Source organism: Meles meles, chromosome 16 (genome assembly GCF_922984935.1).
Source record: "Meles meles chromosome 16, mMelMel3.1 paternal haplotype, whole genome shotgun sequence".
NCBI classification, from domain to species: Eukaryota; Metazoa; Chordata; class Mammalia; order Carnivora; family Mustelidae; genus Meles; species Meles meles.
The window spans coordinates 15,701,644-15,719,886 of record NC_060081.1 but is presented as its reverse complement, the minus strand read 5'-3'; the positions used below and the strand labels follow the sequence as shown (position 1 = coordinate 15,719,886).

The 18,243-nt window shown below is 50.4% G+C and overlaps 1 protein-coding gene across 3 annotated transcripts in view; it reads right to left on the bottom strand.

Moving 5' to 3' along the window:
• Window positions 1-615: 615 nt before the first annotated feature.
• Window positions 616-18,243, bottom strand: part of FHL2 (four and a half LIM domains 2) — a 69,827-nt gene continuing 52,199 nt past the window's right edge. For all 3 annotated transcript variants that reach the window (XM_045981162.1, XM_045981165.1, XM_045981163.1), the window contains exons 4-7: window positions 17,358-17,532; window positions 10,393-10,562; window positions 8,008-8,194; window positions 616-3,914 (exon numbers count right to left, since the gene is read on the bottom strand). In XM_045981162.1, coding sequence (XP_045837118.1) covers window positions 3,763-3,914; window positions 8,008-8,194; window positions 10,393-10,562; window positions 17,358-17,532 — 684 coding nt within the window. In that variant the 3' untranslated portion in view covers window positions 616-3,762. The remainder of the gene's footprint in view (window positions 3,915-8,007; window positions 8,195-10,392; window positions 10,563-17,357; window positions 17,533-18,243) is intronic.

The following is an 18,243-nucleotide window of genomic DNA, read 5'->3' as shown; positions in this document are numbered from 1 at the left end:
GAAATAACCATGCAGTGTCATGATTTCCAACCGATAGAGGGCTAAGTGAGTAGGGTCGGGCTGGAGACAGACTCAGATTTTGTGTGTGGATGGACTCAGACTTCAAACTCTCTCTTCTAGGTCTGTCCAGGTTCTTGAATCTGTGTGTGTGCATGCATGTGTGTGCATGTTTTAAGATTTTACTTATTAGAGAGAGAGAGATTTCGAGCAGGCATGAGCGGGGGCTGGGCAAATGGAGAGGGAGAAGCAGGTTCCCCATTAAGCAGGGCTCTATCCCAGGACTCTGGGATCATGACCTGAGCAGAAGGCAGATGCTTAACAGACTGAGCCACCCCGGTGCCTCTTGGATGTGTTTTTGGATTAAATTTTTTTCATCAAATTTGGGGAAGTTTTCAGCCATTCTTAAAATGTTTTGTTTTTTTTTTTTCTGTCCATTTTCTCTCTCCTCCTGATGCTTCCATTATACATATGTTAGTTCACTTAAGGGTATCTCACATTGCTTTGAGGTTGTTAATTTTTCTTCATTTCCCCGTTTTTCAAATTATAATCTCAGTTGGTCTTTATTCAAGTTTACTGTTTTTTTCTTTTTTCTTCCCTCAACTCAAATGTATGATCCCCTCCAGTACATTTTCTGTTTGGTGATTGTACTTTTCAACTCCAGAATTTCCATTTGCTCTTTTTGTAACATTTATCCCTTTTTGGTGTTCTCTGTTTGGTGAGCATTGCTGTCATACATGTTCCTTTAATTCTTTGAACATGTTTATATGTTTGGCCAGTGTTGGAGATTGGTTAGAGTTTCTGCCTAAGCTCTTTGAGCTAATGAGACTTCTGCTCTTTGCTGACGATCTGTGTGTGGCGTAGAGAATGCTTTCAGGTCTGCTCCATGTCCCACTCTGTTTGCTCCTGAGTGGGTATGACCCAGTCCATGCCCACAGTCTCCTGGATCCCCAGCAATAAATGGGATCCCAGGACAGCTCTTCCTATCTCTCTTTCCCTGGTTCTCAGTTAAACTTCTGGCTGCTCTTCCATTTTGCCTTTTGCTGCTCCTATCACATAGCTAGCAACCCCCTCTCTACTGCTTGCCACCAGAATCCCCATTGTCTTTCATAATCCCCGTAGCACAGATTCTTCCATTCTTGGTACCAAGCAGTCCCTTCCTGCAGAGATGCGAGCTACTAGTTCACAGAGCTGCCCCTCCAACCCACACCTTGGGCTTGGACAGTGTCCTGCTTGTCCTGGAGCAACACTCCTCCATGAGTTAAATGCTGGATAGGGAAGACTGATATCCTTAGCAGAACATGCCAACATCATCCTGATAAATGTCTTCACGCAATCCTACTCTTAGGAGCATGGTAGCCTCGGGTCTTCTCAGGTAGCCCCTCTTAATTGGATCCCCCACCCTATGGGCAGTGTGGGACAGGAGTGATCGGAGCCCCAAGATTTGCAGACTGTCATGCTTGGGGCACAGCCCTAGACCAGTAGGAGGAGCCCTTCCCTTCTTGGCTGCACTTGGCCCAGAGTAGAGCTTCTGTCCCAGGAAACTGGGAGGGGGTTGGGGAATGGGATCAGTCCATGGCTCAAGTGCCATAGACTCTCACTCTTCTTCTTAACATGTAGATTTCCCCAAATGTTTCTCCATTTGCTGCACACCTTTAGGGCGATTTTCCAAGATTTGAACATATTTATTTGGTATGCATATATACCCACCTTCCCCCAAACACAGTTTTTCCAGTTAAATGGTTGTCACACTGGGAAGACAGTCACTGAGTTCTGCACACCACCACCCTGCAGCCCCCCAACTTTGTTCTTTGAGCCTTGGCTGGACTGCTTGGGGTCTAGCCTCTTAATGCATGGTTCAGTTGTCAGCCAGAGATGGATAGGGTTTTCATACAAAGAACTTGGGTTTCTTTTTCATAGCATTTCCCCCCTTAACTTTCCAGATGTTATTTGTCCCAAGCTCTGGCCTCTGGTTCTTCAAGCCAGTAAGACTGCAGACTTTCTAACAAGAGTTTTAGCTCCCCCTTTGGGGCCTGCCTTTGGCTAAAAGCCATAAAAATATGAAACCTACCCATTGCCTTTCCCTTCCTCAGGTGTCCACTCCTCTCTCAAGTATTCCTGTCTTGGATCATGCTCTGGTGTTTTCAAAACTCTTAAAATATTTTTTCCAGAAGATTACTGGAGTCCAGTAGGAGCTACTTACTAGAAATAGAGCTCCCCCTTCCTTCCATTAATTTAAGGTCAGGTGTGTTCAGTGTATCTGTGGTTCTTATGAGGAACAGGTAAGGTGCTCCACAATGACATTTCCAAAGCTTTCACCTTTTTGTCTTGAATTTTGTTATTTTCACTTTAAAAAGCACAACTCCAAGAATGCTTTCACTTTTATAATACAACTTAGAAGGCAAGAGAACTACTGAGCCATGGAGTTCTCAGAAGGCCTGACTCAGACATCATCATACACTTCTTATGTGGTCCAGCACTCAGATGAAGAAACTGACTTCACACATGCTCGGCATGGCTGGGACTTTGGTGGAAATCAAGTCCCAGCCATGCTGAGCATGTGTGAAGTCATTTTATGGTACTACACCACCTTAGAAAACTAAGGACAAAAGTCGCTATTGTTAGCATTCTAGAAAGGGGCACAGGCAATGCCCTAGCTCACAAATTGGCTCAGTGCTCTCCAAGTGTATACCATGCCTTCACGGATGGTTTTACAGATGAATGCCAAGCTAAGAGCTCAAATCATTAAGATTTGAGAGCTGGGAGTCTCTCTCTTTTTCTCTCTCTTTCCTCTCCTTTCAGAAACAACAGAGGCTTCCAAAGCAATGCCCTAAATTGCTGGGGTAGTGGGAATACACAGATGAGCAAGAGGCCATCTCTGACCTCGAGGTGCTGGTGTCCTTTCATGATCCTTCCCTTTCTGGACGAGAGGGCAGGTTGGGGTAGGATAGGGACCCATGGCAATGGGAAAGCGCTGAGCTCTTTTAGGAAAAGTGATCCCCCAACTGCCTTCACTGTCATTAGCTCATATTCTGGAGTTTCTGTTACCGCATCCAATGCAGAGCATTAAATTCTGGGGGAGAGAGTTTGGGAGAGAGGAACAAAGAGAAGGGAGCCCGGAAGAGGTTGTGGTGCTGACGGAAGGCTTTCTTGGAAGTGAAAGGTGTGACGGATCTCCGTGAATGCTGCCCCAGCCTGTCCGAACTTGTACTTCATACAGTGATCAGTGGAACGTACAATCACGTGCCTTATACCGCAATGCTCAGAACTTCGATGTTTAATCATTATTTCACGCGCTGTGTGTGGCCAAGGATTTTGTTCTGGATAACTTTATTGTAAGCTATATGATCTTGCTCTAGGTCTTACATGACAGGAAGCTACACAGTTGTAAATGCCCACTCTTCATTATCTCATGTAGTTCGGGAAACTCAAGTTCGTGATGTCTTAATTGCACTTAAAAATTAAATACGTAGTGAAAGACAGGTACATGTATAAAGATGTCATTCAAAAGGATTTTTACACTTGGAATTGCCCTGCTTGATTATGAAAATTCAACATCATCTTCCCACCACGGGTTTACAGAAGGGTTTCCTCCTTCCCTGGGATTGAGCTAGTACAAAGGATTAAAGGGTTTAAACAAACGTGAATATCACTGAGAAGCACAAGAGGGAACTTTCAGCATGGCCGGTGGGACCAGACACAACACTGCCTGGTGGAGAATGAGAGTGCCTAAATCCGTGCCTGTCACAAGCAGCCGTGTGGGCTTCAGATGTCTTTCCCGCAGTCAGGGCACAGGATGTCATCTCTTTCTGTGAGGAAGCCTCGCCCCACCAGTGAGAGGGAGCACTTCTTACAGTTAAAACAGTCGTTATGCCACTGCCGTTCCTCAAAGGAGATGTACTTTGTGCCACCAAGTCCTGTTAACAGAGAAGAAAGAACACCAGGGTGGAAAGAGAAAGGGACCATGGCTGGGGAGAACCAGGCCTCCGGGACCCACGAAGGAATTCTGGTTTGAGCCATTTCAAAGCTGGATTGTGTAGTCCGGAGCGTGTGAGTGTCTAATGGCTGGCGATCCACAGGTCAATTAAACACTCTGTGGAGCTCGTACTACGAGCAGGAACAGATACACAAACCAGCTCCAAAACGACATGATCAGAGAGAGCTCTAATCATGGAGGGACGATTGTGTCTGTCTGTCTGTTCCACCAGAACGAAACTCCAGGAGATCTGGAGCTGGTTTCTCTTATTTCTTCCCTGGGTGCCTCGGGTCTGGCGCTCAATTATCTTGTGATTTCATGAATGAAGTGCTGAAGGGACATTAGAGGTAAATACGCATTTTCTCTGGAATGGTCAGGAAAGGCCTCCCTAAAGAAATGGCATGTGGATGTGGGGGGTGGCCGTTTTTTGAAGAGCGATTATCACGAGATAGGCCATAAAGTATGAACTTCAGTGTGAGAGGGGGAAGGTGGGCCTGCTACAGTGGGTGGCAGCGCATTCCGGCGTGTGGGCAGCAGAGAGGGCCAGCTTCTTATATTTTTAAACAAGAGAAGTAATAACTTGGTTCGGTGCTTGATTCTTGTTTGATGCCAAATTTTCATCAAATGCTTAAGGTACACCGGCCACCTATTACCACATGGTTGCTTGGTCCCGCCCCTGAGCCACCTGAAATCAACTGGAACCAAATACTCAGGGTTATTCGGAGTTGTGATCCATTCCGCTGAACTCTGGATCATGAATTCCAATTACAAAGAGTTCTTTCCAGAAATAATGGTTCAATCTACCACAGTAAAAAGAAAGCAACAGCCTTGACTGCTCCATTTATAAGGGCTTGAAGTCTCAGGCTAGCCTGAAAAGTCTAATGCACCAAACAGGTAACAGAGCTGGCTAGGTTGACATGGGGCTTTCAGTCTTTCACCTAGGGGAGACCTGCAAGCTAGCGCCCACCCCTACTCCCTGGCTGGTTAGAAACTGCTTCAGTTCAAGTTCAGTGCTCCTTCCAGTGTCTCCCTAGCCCTGTGGCTGGTGGGTTATGCACTAGCACAGCTTTTCGACTCTCTTTTCCTGACTATCCCACAGCTTGAAAAGCAGAGGTGCCCTCACTATTCACAGCTACTAAAACACTGACTGTCTTTACGCATCCCGGACCCCTAAGGGCTGTGGCCACATAGCTTCTGTGCTGGGCCTGCAGGGGCACCAACCCTGTGCTTGAGGCCCAAGGGTCTCAAACTTTACTGCAGATCTGAATCACCTGGGAAGCTTTTCAGACTTCAACTATCACCCAGGTCATAGCCCCTGCCAATAAAATCGTGACCCAGGGAGCAGTCATTTTTTTAAGCTCCCCAAGATGTTTCAAATATGTAGCCAAGTCTGAAAACCAGAGTTGGTTTTTTTTTGGCAACACTTGATTTAGCGGCAGGGACTGCAGAACAGTTGAAAGGTCATTGTTTTTTTTTTTTCTCAGCACTGAGCAAACTGAAAAGCCGAGAAGCGGCTGGGACGCCCCAGCATTTCTGCCATTCCATGTCTCTCCTTTGTCTCACCTCTGATTAAGTCCTGCTACTCTGGAGACCTGGGGCCAGGAAGAGCCCTGGCAGGGAGAGGATGAAGAAGGATGTTAGTGGGAGGTGCTGTGTCGGGTGACGTCCCGGGGGATAGCCTCCTTTTAGAAACTCCACTGTTTCCTTGAAATAAGAACCAATGGGGCAAGTCACAGAAACGAGAGCCAAAAACGCCCAAGGAGGACGAATCCTCCTAAAGGGGAGAGGCATACACAGTCCACTATTGTCATTTGAGGTTTACGGCCAACGGCCCCAGAACTCCAGCCTGAACAGAGCTCATCTAACAGGTGCATTTTCTCCGTAAGGCACCTCACAACCTAACCTGCCTGTGTTTAGGAACACAGACAGCCTGTCCGCACTGCCCCTTGGGAGCCACTTTCAGCAGCGAAACTGCCAACAAAAAGCACAAAAATGCAAACAACGTGGCAGTAAATAGTCCGTGAAGAGGACCCTTGGTTACAAGATGAGAATCGAAATGAGGAGGCAGAGTGTCCCCTCGCCTCACCTCCGCCGGGAGCGTACGTGTCAGACAACTCAAAATGTTTTGCCCTTCTGTGGGTGTCTGGGAATGACCAGAAAGCAATTCGAGTGTTGATTTTGGAGTTACAAATAAATGTTAGTGAGTAGGCGAATTTGCAGGTCTGGACTCTGAGTAATGAAGACTGACTGTATTTGTGTGTGGATTTTACATCACTGTGCACAGAATGCAGGAAAGTAGAACTTCAGATTTACTTACAAAAATCATTTAAATGTTGCTAAAGAGAAAGTGCTAAGTAAGGATCTATTAAAAATCCAATCTAAAGTCAAGATCTCATATAATTGGGGATTTGGCTACAAGTACATTTTAACTGCAATTTCAAAATTCCGCTGTAGGTTCCAGAACATTAATCTCTGCGTTTCAGAGAAGTAACTTTCCTCTTTTGGAGGAAAGTGTCCATTGTTTTCCTTGTGTTGTTTTCTTTCTTCTTCTTTTAAAATTTTTTTTAGTGCTACCACGGGAATAACACATATCTGATACTTTACATTTAAAAGTGCTTTTATCTAAATTACACTGCTTTATAAGGTTTAATTGTATAAACATTTACTTTCATAGGCATTACCATGAAAACAGCATATGTTAGGGGAAAAGACTGCATTTCTTCCCCCTGAATGATTCCAGTCTGGTATATAAATGGCTGGAATCAGGTTAACGGAAAAATTTAAATGTTGTGCTTCTTTTCTTTGTATTTTAATTCCTTATGGAAATACGAGCTCTGGATTACCCAGGAAAGGATGATTTTAGTGACCTGGGGCTTCCTACATCAGGGGCATTGGCTGAGGTGAATGCGCTCAATTCTAGACCCCAGGAGAAAGAAAGTCGGGGACAAGCACACACGGGCTGTAAAATGTTTGTGTGACCACACAGTGGCGCCACACAGGCATTCCAGGCTGTGGTGCTTAGATGACACTTGTCGGCCACTTGCCATTGACTGGGATCAGCCAGTCACCTGAAAGTGGCAGAGCTGGGAATCCACGGCCCAGACTCTTCCTGTGTCCTCACGGAATTCTCTTTTCCTTCTGGCCCAGTCACGGATTTGTGTGGTGATGCGTGGTGCACGTTTACAGGGCTGGAGTCTGACCAGCCGTCTGCCCTCCACGCTCGATTTCTTGGCAAGTCCAATAGTTTGGTGCAACCCGGTCTGCAACCAGACTGCAACCAACCAGGCTTTGGGCTCTTGGTCGGCCCCAGCCTTGGGGGGATAAGAGAGAATCGCCTAAAATGTTGTCCTCTGCCCTCATGTAGCTATGGCCTTGTGGTCGACAAGTCCTTCTAAGATGGCAGGGAGCGCCTTTATTATCCTTTTTAAAAAGATTTACTCATTGATTTTGAGAGTGAGAGAGAGAAAGGGAGCACGAGTAGGAGAGAGAGAGAGAATCTAAAGCGGGCTCCGCACGGAGGGTGGTGCCTCACATGGGGCTTGATCTCACCACCATGAGATCGCCAAACCAAAGAGCCAAAAGCAGGAGTCGGGAGCCCCTAGGAAGCCCCTTTAGAAACGCGGTCTCGTGGCTCAGCCTGGAAATGCCAGTTCCAGGGTGCTCACCTGCGGGCCATATGCGCACAGATCTTGGTTTTGGAGAAAACCCAGCCGAGGGCAGAAACAAGACCCCTTGAGAACAGGCCACGTGATTTCCAGGGACCGGCTGAGCTAGAAGGGCAGTGCTACCTGCTGCGGCGGTCCCCCCGCCAAGTCACAAGGCCAGGCGAGCGTGGCGCGAGCGCGGCCCCAGAAACACCAGCTCCCACCGGGAACCTCAGGGAGGCCCCTGAGTCTCAGTCTCGGAGCAGGGGCAAAGTCAGGGGCTGCAGTCGTGCCTCTGGTCCAACCCTGGCGGTGGCCCCATGGGGAAGGGCTGCTGCCCCGAGAGCCCAGCGGGAACCCTCGCCCAGGAGCCCGGGTCGGGACACTCACCGCTGATGGGGTGGGTGCAGCCGGCACACTTCTTGGCGTACAGGTCGCAGAAGCAGCTCAGGCAGTAGGGGAACTCCTCGCGGGACGTGAAGCGCTGGCCGGACAGCGGCTTCTTGCACGCGGTGCACACGAAGCACTCCCGGTGCCACGGCTGCTCCCGGTACGTGACACCCCCGGTGGTGATGGGCTGGAGGAGGCAAGGAGGCCACAGTCAGCGTTCCAGGGCCCCCCCGGGGAAGGGGTGGTTCTGGGTGGCGCGAGATCCCCTTCCTGAACCCGACGGGTGTGTGGGAAAAGGCACGGAGAAACTGCATGGCTGCCCCTAGTGCGTGCAGAGGGTGCCGCGGAGCCGCAGGCAGCGAGGGATTGAACTGCACAGGCCGCCTGCGTGCACTTACACTAAGCACAGCGTGAGACTGCCTGGTGGTTTTCCTCTTATAATTTCCTAACATTTTCTTTGCTCTAGCTTACTGTATTGTAAGGAGACAGTATAGGATACACAGAACCTACCACAAATGCGTGCATCGATTATTTATGCCATCAGCGAGGTTTCTAGTCAACTGCCCGCTCTTAATTTTCTTAAAGTTTTTATTTATTTATTTGACAGAGCAAGGGAGCACAAGCAGGCAGAGCAGCAGAGGGAGAGGGAAAAGCCAGGCCCTTGTGGGCTCAAGCCCAGCTCCCTGGGATCATGACCGGAGCTGAAGGCAGTCACTTAACCAACTGAGCCACTGAGGCACCCCAACAACCTGCTCTTAGTAGGTAAGCTTTGTGGGAGTCCAAAATTCGATGTGGATTTTCAACTGCGCAGGAGACTTGGTACCCCTGACCCCCTGTTGTTCAAGGGTTGACTATTTAAGGCCCTTACATTTTATAGACATGATTTCCATTTTATAGGTGAGTAAACTGAGACCCAGAGAAATGCAGGGACTTGCCTAAGAATTCATAGCTAAAGACAAAGCAGGTGCCAGGGTTCAGGACTCTTTCTGTTGTATATTCTTTTCATTAAACTATATAGTAATAATGATCATCCTATAAATATCCCCCTTGTATCAGAATGTATGCAAAATAAATTCGGCTGCAAAGTATCTGCTGGATACAGAGGGCGGGTATAATAAGAGGTTTGCTCTGCCTGGCACACGCCCTTGTCTTCCCTGTGTCTGGATTCCATGTCCCCCATCCCCACCCCAATCCCCCGGCTAGCTCAGACCTGCTCCTGGGTGTTACTGTCTCAGAGCATCCCTCCCTAAACACCAGCCTGGCTCCCATTCCCAATTAGTACAGATCATGCCCGTATGCACTCTGCTGACTCTGTTCTCCTCCAAGGCACACTCGTTGATAAGCATTTGAATGTTGCCACTGGACTGCATTTCCCCCCAGACCCTAGTAGCCCAGCGGGCCTCCCTCCCTTAGCGGGTAGTGGATGTTTCTGGCATGAAGGCTTTCATGCGTCCCGATGAACACACACAAGGCCATGCTTCTCAGAGGACGCACTACCTTCACTTCCGCGGCCAAGCAAGGCGGCCATAAGGTTGGGAGGAACACAGTGGAAGAAAAGCAAATGACATGAACTTTCCTTGGCTCTTGATGAAAGGGAGTGAGAGGAGAAGAGGCTTGCTGACATAAACGCAGGAGGTTCGTTGAAGGAGGCAGGGATACACAGTAGATAAACAGTATAATCTTAGCGCGGGAACTGGGGAAGGGGAATTTAAGGTTGTAGTTCGTGTACCACTCTGCCCTTGGAAGAGGTGCTGGCAGGACGGGCACTTGACGGCCCGCTGACCCTCGCGCGGAACAGCAGCCAGAGGCCAGGCTGGGCCCCCACAGGCCCAACAGCAGAGTCTGTAATAGGGCCGGAGCCAAATAGTGTGCAATCGCTCTACAGTGGGCTCCTTTTCCCTCTAACCCAACAGCCGAGACAGGACGGCACCAGACCGAGGGGGCAAGTGTGCAGCTAGCAACCTGGGCCCTGTCCGTGGGGCACAGCCTCCCTTTGCTCCTCACATCCCTCCCTCCCTCCCTCCCCGGAGTTTTCCTGTTCACTGATGGAGTGCAGGGTAACGGGACCGCTTTGGGATATAGGTTTTCCTCGGCTTTAACTTATGTCATAAACAGGAGCAAATATTTGGCAATGTTCTAGAAGGAGGGAGGGACACAGGATTTTATCTCTGGTCGCGTTGTGGGAAGAAGGCCTGGAGTGGGGGGTCCGTCCGGGGGTAAATGAGCACGCGTGCAAGAGAATTTTGGGGTGGGGGGGCCAGCCCGGCAAGACTCCTGTACCCTTCAGGTACCACAGGTGTCGCTTGGGGGAAGGAGGGCTGAAGCCAAGGGCTGTGGAGGCAAATGGACTGTAGCGGACAAGGTCCAAGGGAGGATGAGAGATACCTTTTGGCACTGAACACACTGCAAGGCGTACTGTTTCTCATAGCACGGCACGCAGAAGTTCTGGCTGTCCTTCGGGATGAAGCTCTTGGTGCCGATGGGCTGCTGGCAGCGGCGGCAGACGAAGCAGGTCTCATGCCAGCTGCTGTCTTTGTACTCCATCTTGCGGGTACCTGTCATGAGAGTTGGGAGGAAGCAGCAAAGGGCAGAGAGCTGATGACACGGCTGGCTCAGAGTCCCTGCCGTCCGCATCGAGAACCTGCCCAGGCTAGTCTGATGACTCCAGCAAGTCCCTTTAGCTCTCAAAGGCTTGCCTCGAAATGGGCCTGTTTTGGAGAGGGCAGGGACTCTGTGTTTCTGGGTGCGCCGCTATACACCAGCTTCCAGAACAACCTCTGTGTGTACTCAGTATGTAATTTGTCCCGCAGGAGGTTAGGAACATAAAGTAGAAAAAGTATCTGTCTCTGTCTCTCCGGAGACAGAGAATTCTGGCAGGGCTCAGACCGTCCGGACAGAGTGGGAATTCCAGAGCTCAGTGCACCATTAGTGAATACCCTTCTGTTTTGCAATGGGATGGAAATCGGTGGTGCATACATGAACCTGGAGTCGCAAGCCAGAGTCCGCGAGGAGCCTCCATGGCACATGGCACTTCATGTGACCTGCCATGGAAACCAAGCCGTGATGTGTTGTAGCCCTACCATTAAAAGTGATGACTGAGTGCTACCATTAAAAGTGATGACTGAGTGCTATCATTAAAAGTGATGACTGAGTGCTATCATTAAAAGCCACATGTAGGGCGCCTGGGGGGGCTCAGTCTGTTAAGCGTCTGCCTTCATCTCGGGTGCTGATCCCAGGCTCCTGGGATTGAGCCCCGTGTCGGGCTCCCTGCTCAGCAGAGAGTCTGCTTCTCCCTCTCCCTCTGCCCCTCCCCTTGCTTGCATGCCCTCTCTCTCTCAAATAAATACATTCTTTAAAAAAAAATAAATAAAAGCCACATGTGACTCAGACATCCCATTTAGCAATTTTCTGATCTGATCTTGTGACATCGCATTTCCTTTTGAGTAACTTATCATTTAATATGTTTACATGATTTCTTCAAGGAGCTCAGGAAGTCCTAGAGAACCGGAAATGCTGTTTGGCTCACCTCATCCCCCACCACCAAGCTGGAGTCACAGTATTCAGTATTTGTTAATGTTTTTCCATACATTTTCAAGAGAATAAAAGTATGTGTATTTACAGAAAGAAATGGTTCAAGACAGGTCCGTGTGCAACCCCCCTTTGCATGCAACACAAGGCAAGTTTTGTTGGAGGATAAGGAGGGTAAGGGGTGAAAAAAAACCCAAAAGTTCTCCAAATACTTGAGTGGGCTCCGGGCCAGGCACTCGCCTGCGGCCCATGCACGGTCTGCACTACCTCGTGTTACAATCAGGGTTTTCCTGGGGTACAGCCCCCACCTGTTCCCTTACTTCAATTGTCTGTGGCTGCTTTCACACTATGATGGCAGAATGGGTCATTGGGACAGAAACCATGGCCCTCGAGACCCCAAATATTTGTCTGGTTCTTTCTGGAAACATGTTAGCCAACCCATGGGCTCACTGCAAGTCTGGGGCTGAGGCATTAAGACCCAACAGTTAGACGTCACAGTGGGATCAGGCCATGGGGGAGTGAGGCAGCGAGCAGGAGCGCCGGCTTTGAACCAGGGCTGCCTGGCATAACGCAAGCAGCCAAACAGTCTAGAAATGCGCCAAACTTTAGCTTAAGTCCAAAGATGATATATATGGTCAAAATGATGGGCTTATGGGCTGCATTTTGTCTGCTTGCAAGGTTGACAAAGAGCTGTCCATCTCTCGAGAAATTAGGATATGTGCAGAGAATCGTCGCAAGATTATTTAGTCGCTGTCACTTTTGGGTCACTTTCTCCGCTTCCTGTATTTCCAAGCCAGGGCATTTGGGCACCACCTCCCATAGGGTACGTACAATACTCAGGTTGTGTGCAGGTGCTGGAAGCTAGGGATGGGGGGGCATTCATGGTGGGGGAGGCACATAATGGTCCTCAAAGCTGCGGAGTCCAGTCGCGGGGTGATGAGCCCTGACACAAGGAGAATTACACTGAGCAACGGAATGTCAGGTAAAAATAGTGGAATATTAGTGATCTAAACCTAGAATGATTTTCTTTGTCTCCAGAGGTTTATCTCCCCATGCGTATTTTTGCCCCTTGCTCTTTTACTCTCTGACCTTCCCATGATAAAGCAGCTCAAAAACCAAAGGATCTTGTCAATGAACACAGGGCAACCGTACGCTCCCTGAAGACGGCAGGCAAGATCGCGTGAATTCATTCTTGGCGTGGTGGGGAATAATGGTTTTTTATCAACACCAGTCAGGAACCCTGGGGAGCGGCGGGGGGTGGGGTGATGTCACTTGGGGCCCTTATGGGTGGTTTCCGGCAGACTCCAGACACCTGCAGAGTTTATTGTACGACACGGCCAGCAGGGGGCAGCAAAGGTCCTTCTTCTAAGAGACCTTGCCGCTTCTCCGGCAGATGGGAGTACAGGGTCCTGATGAAGGGGTCTTTTTCTGTTTCAAACAAACAAGTGAGGAACCGACAACAGTGGTAAAGGGTGAGTTCCTGTGAGTCTGCTCAGAGGAAGTAGTGCTCCTGCAAGGGTCCTCTGCAAACAGAGGCTCGTTTAGTAGCCGAGAAGCCGGGGGGCCTCAACCCTATGGCTTGTGGCGGTCTCTAGGTTCCTGGCTACTTCTGGGGGCTTTTGTCAGGTTTGAGTTTGTCACTCAGCACAGGCCTCTTGTTTTGTCTTATCTAAATTCATTGCCACAGCCAAGCCCACGACCTGCGCGCCCACACATCGTGACTTCCTGGTAGCCCTTCCAAAAATCAGACGGAAGAAAAGGAGCACATGCTATGATTCAGCACATTTTTTCCCCTTTTCTTTGCCTTTCCTTTCTTTTCTTTCCCAGCCCTTCCTTCTCCATTCCCCGCTCCCCCCCTCCCCCGTCCTTCCCTCCCCTGCCCAGCTTCTCTCTGTCTCAGTCTGTCTCACCAGGCTTCTTCTACCCAGTCTGCCCATGTCCTCTGCTAGAGGCCCTCCCTTGGAGACTTCCTCACTGGCTGAAGAAACCCAGCTCATCGTCCGAGACTGCGCCAGTGTGACCGCCCCAGGGTCCCTTCCCGACCGTGCCCTGGGCCCTTGCCTCCGTCATGGCGGGTACAAGCCGGTCTTCTCTAGTCAAATCTCAGTGAGGAGCAACGACTGGTGAAAAGTCACAGCCAGGAAACGGGAAGGCTGAAACCCCAACCTGTCAGTTTCTAGGTTTTCCCTGAGAAATGGTTCAGGGAAGGAGTGCCACAGTGAGGGGGGAGCCAGGAAGTGACACCAGCAGGAAAATGACATCTGTAGGGCTGCTTTTGAATTTAAAGTGACGCAGACCGCAGGGGTGGGGGCGGGGAAACAAGGCCCCCAGCTCCCAAGTGGTTGTGCTCACCCAGCTACTGCTCAGCAAAGAGGGACCCCCTCCAACCCCCCGCCTGCCTGTTGGATGCCTGCATCCAACTCGCTTGGACTGCACGAAGGTGTTGAACGGGGGATGATGCCAACACTGATGTTCTGTCCTCCTTTAGGGAGGCCCTGAGCACCCCATTCCGTGAAGGCTTATCCTGTGTGTCCTGTTATCCCACCTTGTGAATGAACCATCACCCGTACCCGCCAGCTCCTGGCCCACCTTCTCTTATCTAGTTGAGAAGGCAGCTCGAAGCTCTGAGACCAGAGTCCTGGACAAGGTCCTAATCCTAGCTGGGCCACTGACAGTAGCCCAGAGGCCCACCCCTAAACCTTCTGGTCCTTCACTGCCGAGACAAGAAAGGTGAACTTTAAGGTCCTTTAAGCATAAAACTGTCAATGCTCTTACAATTCCGTGGTGTGTGATTTAGCTGCTTCTGGTGACAAGTGCCTGAGCTGGGGCGGGGGGCAGGCTTCAGGACCCCATGGTGCACTGTCCAAACAATAAGCTCCTTCAGGTGTCTGAAGGGTCCTGGGCCAGCCCCAAGGGTGCAGGCGTCAGGGATACGCATGACCTCCCACTGCCCCCCAGAGCTCTAGTGGGGTGGGAGCCTGTCCCTACCTGGTCCTCCGGGTCTGCCAATGAGAGAAGAGGGAGGCAGATGAGAGGGAAGGGCTCCTTGCCAAAGGCCATGCACTGCTGACGGGGAGCAAACGGGCGAGCAACAAAAACCAAACAAAAGGCAAACAGCGAGCAAGAAAAATGTGGGCCCTAAGAGCCCACTGTTGGGGAGCAGAAGTCTCTGGCAGCCTGGAGGTGTGAAAGGGGATGGAGAGAGTCCGCTGTGAGGCAGAATGGAAACTCCCTTGGGCTCGTGTCGTGATAACTCGGTAAAGATTTACTTTGCTTTTAATTAATTTTGTGGTTCTCACTATATCGGGACCACTCTGTCTCTGGGTTACTCCCTGTGGGGCAGGACCAGGGCCCAGCCCAGCTTTTGTTTCCATTTCACAGCCCCCACGCTGGGCCCTTGTCCTACGCCTTGCTGAGAGGCCTTGGTCTGGGGGGTTTTGTTCCTTGCAGTAGCGTGGAGTCAGTTATCTTTAAGATGTATTCGGCAGCAAAATGTAGGGCCATAAGAAACCGTCTTACTGAAGGCCTAATTATGCCCTTGCCTTTTCGAAACGTATTCTTTGTTATCCAACTTACCTCCCTAAAATAACACTTCCCGCACGTCAGTCTCTCGCTCAAAAACACTTCAGCATCTCTTCACTGCCAAACACCAAGCAAACCGAAAATCAAAGGAAAATTCTGGGCCCTGGCAAGCAGCTTCCGCTCAAGAGTGTGGCTCTAAATGACCAGGGAAGCCCCAATTCCTGTCACACGTCGGCGTGAACCCAGCTACTGCGTGAAATACTGTGGCTCCGCTAGCTGCCGGGGTTTTGAAAAATCAGCATTCAATCTGATGATGCAACCAGCTCAAAACCCTCAACCCCAGCTCCTCTGACACATCCATCACGGCATGCACAGAAACGGTGAATTTTTAAAAATCACTCCTAAGGGACCTCTGTGTTTACTTGTATTTATTAAGGTACAGACCTCAAGTCCTTTTTCTTTTTCTTAATTTTTTTTAAGGTTTATTTATTTATTTTAGAGAGAGAGAGATTGAGAGAGCAGGCACAGAGTGAGAGAGAGAGTGCATGCGCTCGCATGGGGAGAGGCAGAGGGAGAGGGAAAGAAACTCCCGCAGACTTCCCGCTGAGCTTGGAGCCTGACGCAGGGCTCAACCCCACAACCCCGAGACCATGACCTGAGCCCAAACCAAGAAATGGACATTAAACCTACCGATAAAATCAGGTGTCCCTGATTTTATTTTTTTAGAGAGAGAGTGTGTGTATGTACACATGCACGAGTCGGGGAGGAGGGCAGAGGATAAGGGAGAAAGAGAATCTTACCGGGCTCGAGCTCATCACCTTGAGATCACGACCTGAGCCCAAATCAAGGGTCAGATGCTCAGCCGACTGAGCCACTCAGGCGCCTCCAGACCTCAACTCCTTTAAAACGACACTTGAAAGCTTCACGTGTTTGATACCCCTTTAAAAAAAACCTCAACCAACAAACCAAACCTCAAGGTCTTAAGTGATTGTTGTTGAAACAAGTTAAGCTTGTGAATAAGACAAATCATCAGATACCCTGAACATCACGACAGGCGGTAAATTAAGGAAATTCCCATTCGAAATCACAAGCCTAAATCACATACACTCTAATTTGCTCCTTAGACCACTTTTTTTTTTAAACCTTCACACCTGCTTCATCAGATTGAACACCCTATTACTGTGGGTTTGATTTCTTCCGACATCCGCCCTTAATTCCAGGCCTCCTTGGGATGAAGGATGCTTCCCTGCTGCGTCCTCAGGGATGGCCCTGTGAGTGGACACCCCCACCTCACCCCCAGACGAACTGACTGGAGCTTCTCAGCAGCTGGAAGGCTGGGCCTGACCGGTGCCCCTCCTGCCCCCGTGAGCCTGATATGGAAGAAGCTAGGCCGGTGCCCAGCGACCAGCGGCCTCAGGGCCGCATCTCTCCGAGCCCTCCGTTTACTCACGGCTGGGTCCCCAGCCACCTGACTGGACTCCAGGGGCCTGGCCAATGCTTCATGCAACTCTGCCACTGGCGAGGACCACATCTCTGGCAGATGTGCACTGCGCAGCGTTTTCTTCGGGGTCCCTAGGACACCCTGGTAGGGATGCCAGCTTCAAAACGTCCCACGTGGGCCAGAGACTAAAAAATTACCTATAACTCAGACTGAACCGCAAGTCTGTATTTTTATTTGCTGACTCCGGCAAATCTCCCCTCTGGTAGCATTTACTGGTCACGCAGACGACAGAGACCATGGGTCGTCCGTGGCCGGTGAGCCAGGTGTAGCCATCATGCCTGCCTCTCACCTGCCCATGGTTCACATCTCAGGCCCTTCTCTGGGTGGTTAGTCTCCTCGCCCTCATTTCTAGATGTGCCTATCAAGACTTTTTGCTGCCACATTTAAAAATACTATACACTTTCATTCACCCAGTTTTTTAAAATCAAAGCTTCCTCTCTCCCACAGAACAGAACCAGCCAACTTCGCCCAAGAAACAAAGGACACCATGCCATCCTCCCCTGTAACAGCCAATCTCCTTATTACTTGTCTTAACACTTGACCCGGCTGTGATCAAGGCTGCGTGCGTGCAGAAGGAACATCTGTCTAGCACGCGGAGTCCAGGAGGACAGGGGACGGGGTGTGCCTCCTGGGCGCACTACTTCGCGACTTCCCAGCTCCCAGCCCAGCACCAGGCATGCAGCGGGGCCCAGTGCCTCTTTGCTGAAAGAGCCCAGCGAGGACGAATTCGGCAAGTGGAAGGGAAGAAAAGAGTAAGCATGCTCTGTGGCACCGTGAGGAAGGAGGGCGCGTTCCTGACCTGGCATGATGGTCTTCTTGCATTCCTGGCACTTGGACGAGTACTCGTGGGAGTAGCAGTCCGTGCACAGCAGCTGGTCCTCCTTGGCAGCGAAGGGCTTGTCCACCAGCGAGCTCTTGCACCGAGAGCACTGGAAACAGGCCTCATGCCAGTGTCGGTCCTTGTAAGACAAGTCCTGTAGACCCAGAGCATGTGACACAGTGAGAGGGTGGGGGAGGGGGTCGCAGCTGCTCTGCTTAACCCACAGCCCCGGGGAGTCCTACACATCCCAGGGCCGAGAGGGAGCAGAGAGGGGCTGAGGCTCGTGGGCCTGCCTGGACCATGACCTTGCTTGTGAAACGTGGAGGGCAGGGCTCTCCTCTGGCTGCATTTTGGAACAACCATTGAGATGCGGGGAGGTGTGTGTCTATGTGTCAGAAAGACATGTTTTCCAGAAACACATGGATTTCCCTTAGGTGTGGTCTGTAAGAAAGAGGAACACAGAACATGCGACTGATTACTGCTTCTCATGGCAAAGTGGTGAGAGAGAAACAGAGCGCAGGGCTTAGCTCGGAAGGAAGTCAGCAAAAGCAAGTGTGAGAGCAGAATCACAGGGACACCGGGCAGGACAGAGAAACAGCTGCGAGGACAGGGACAGGACTCTGGTTTCGGTTGGAGGAAAGGGGATCAGAAGACACTTCTGGTACACCAGCTGAGTGTGTATGGTCCATGGACAGCAGGGAGGTGGGTGGAGGGGCCGGAGAGGGACTTTCAGGCAGAGACAGAGCATGAACACAGCAGAGAGGTGAGAGAGAGGGGTCCCTGACAGGTGTGGTCAGGCTGGAGGGACAGCCCAGGGCCCAGCAGGGGAATCCAAGCCCAGACTGGGGGCCAGAGGGCCCTTATA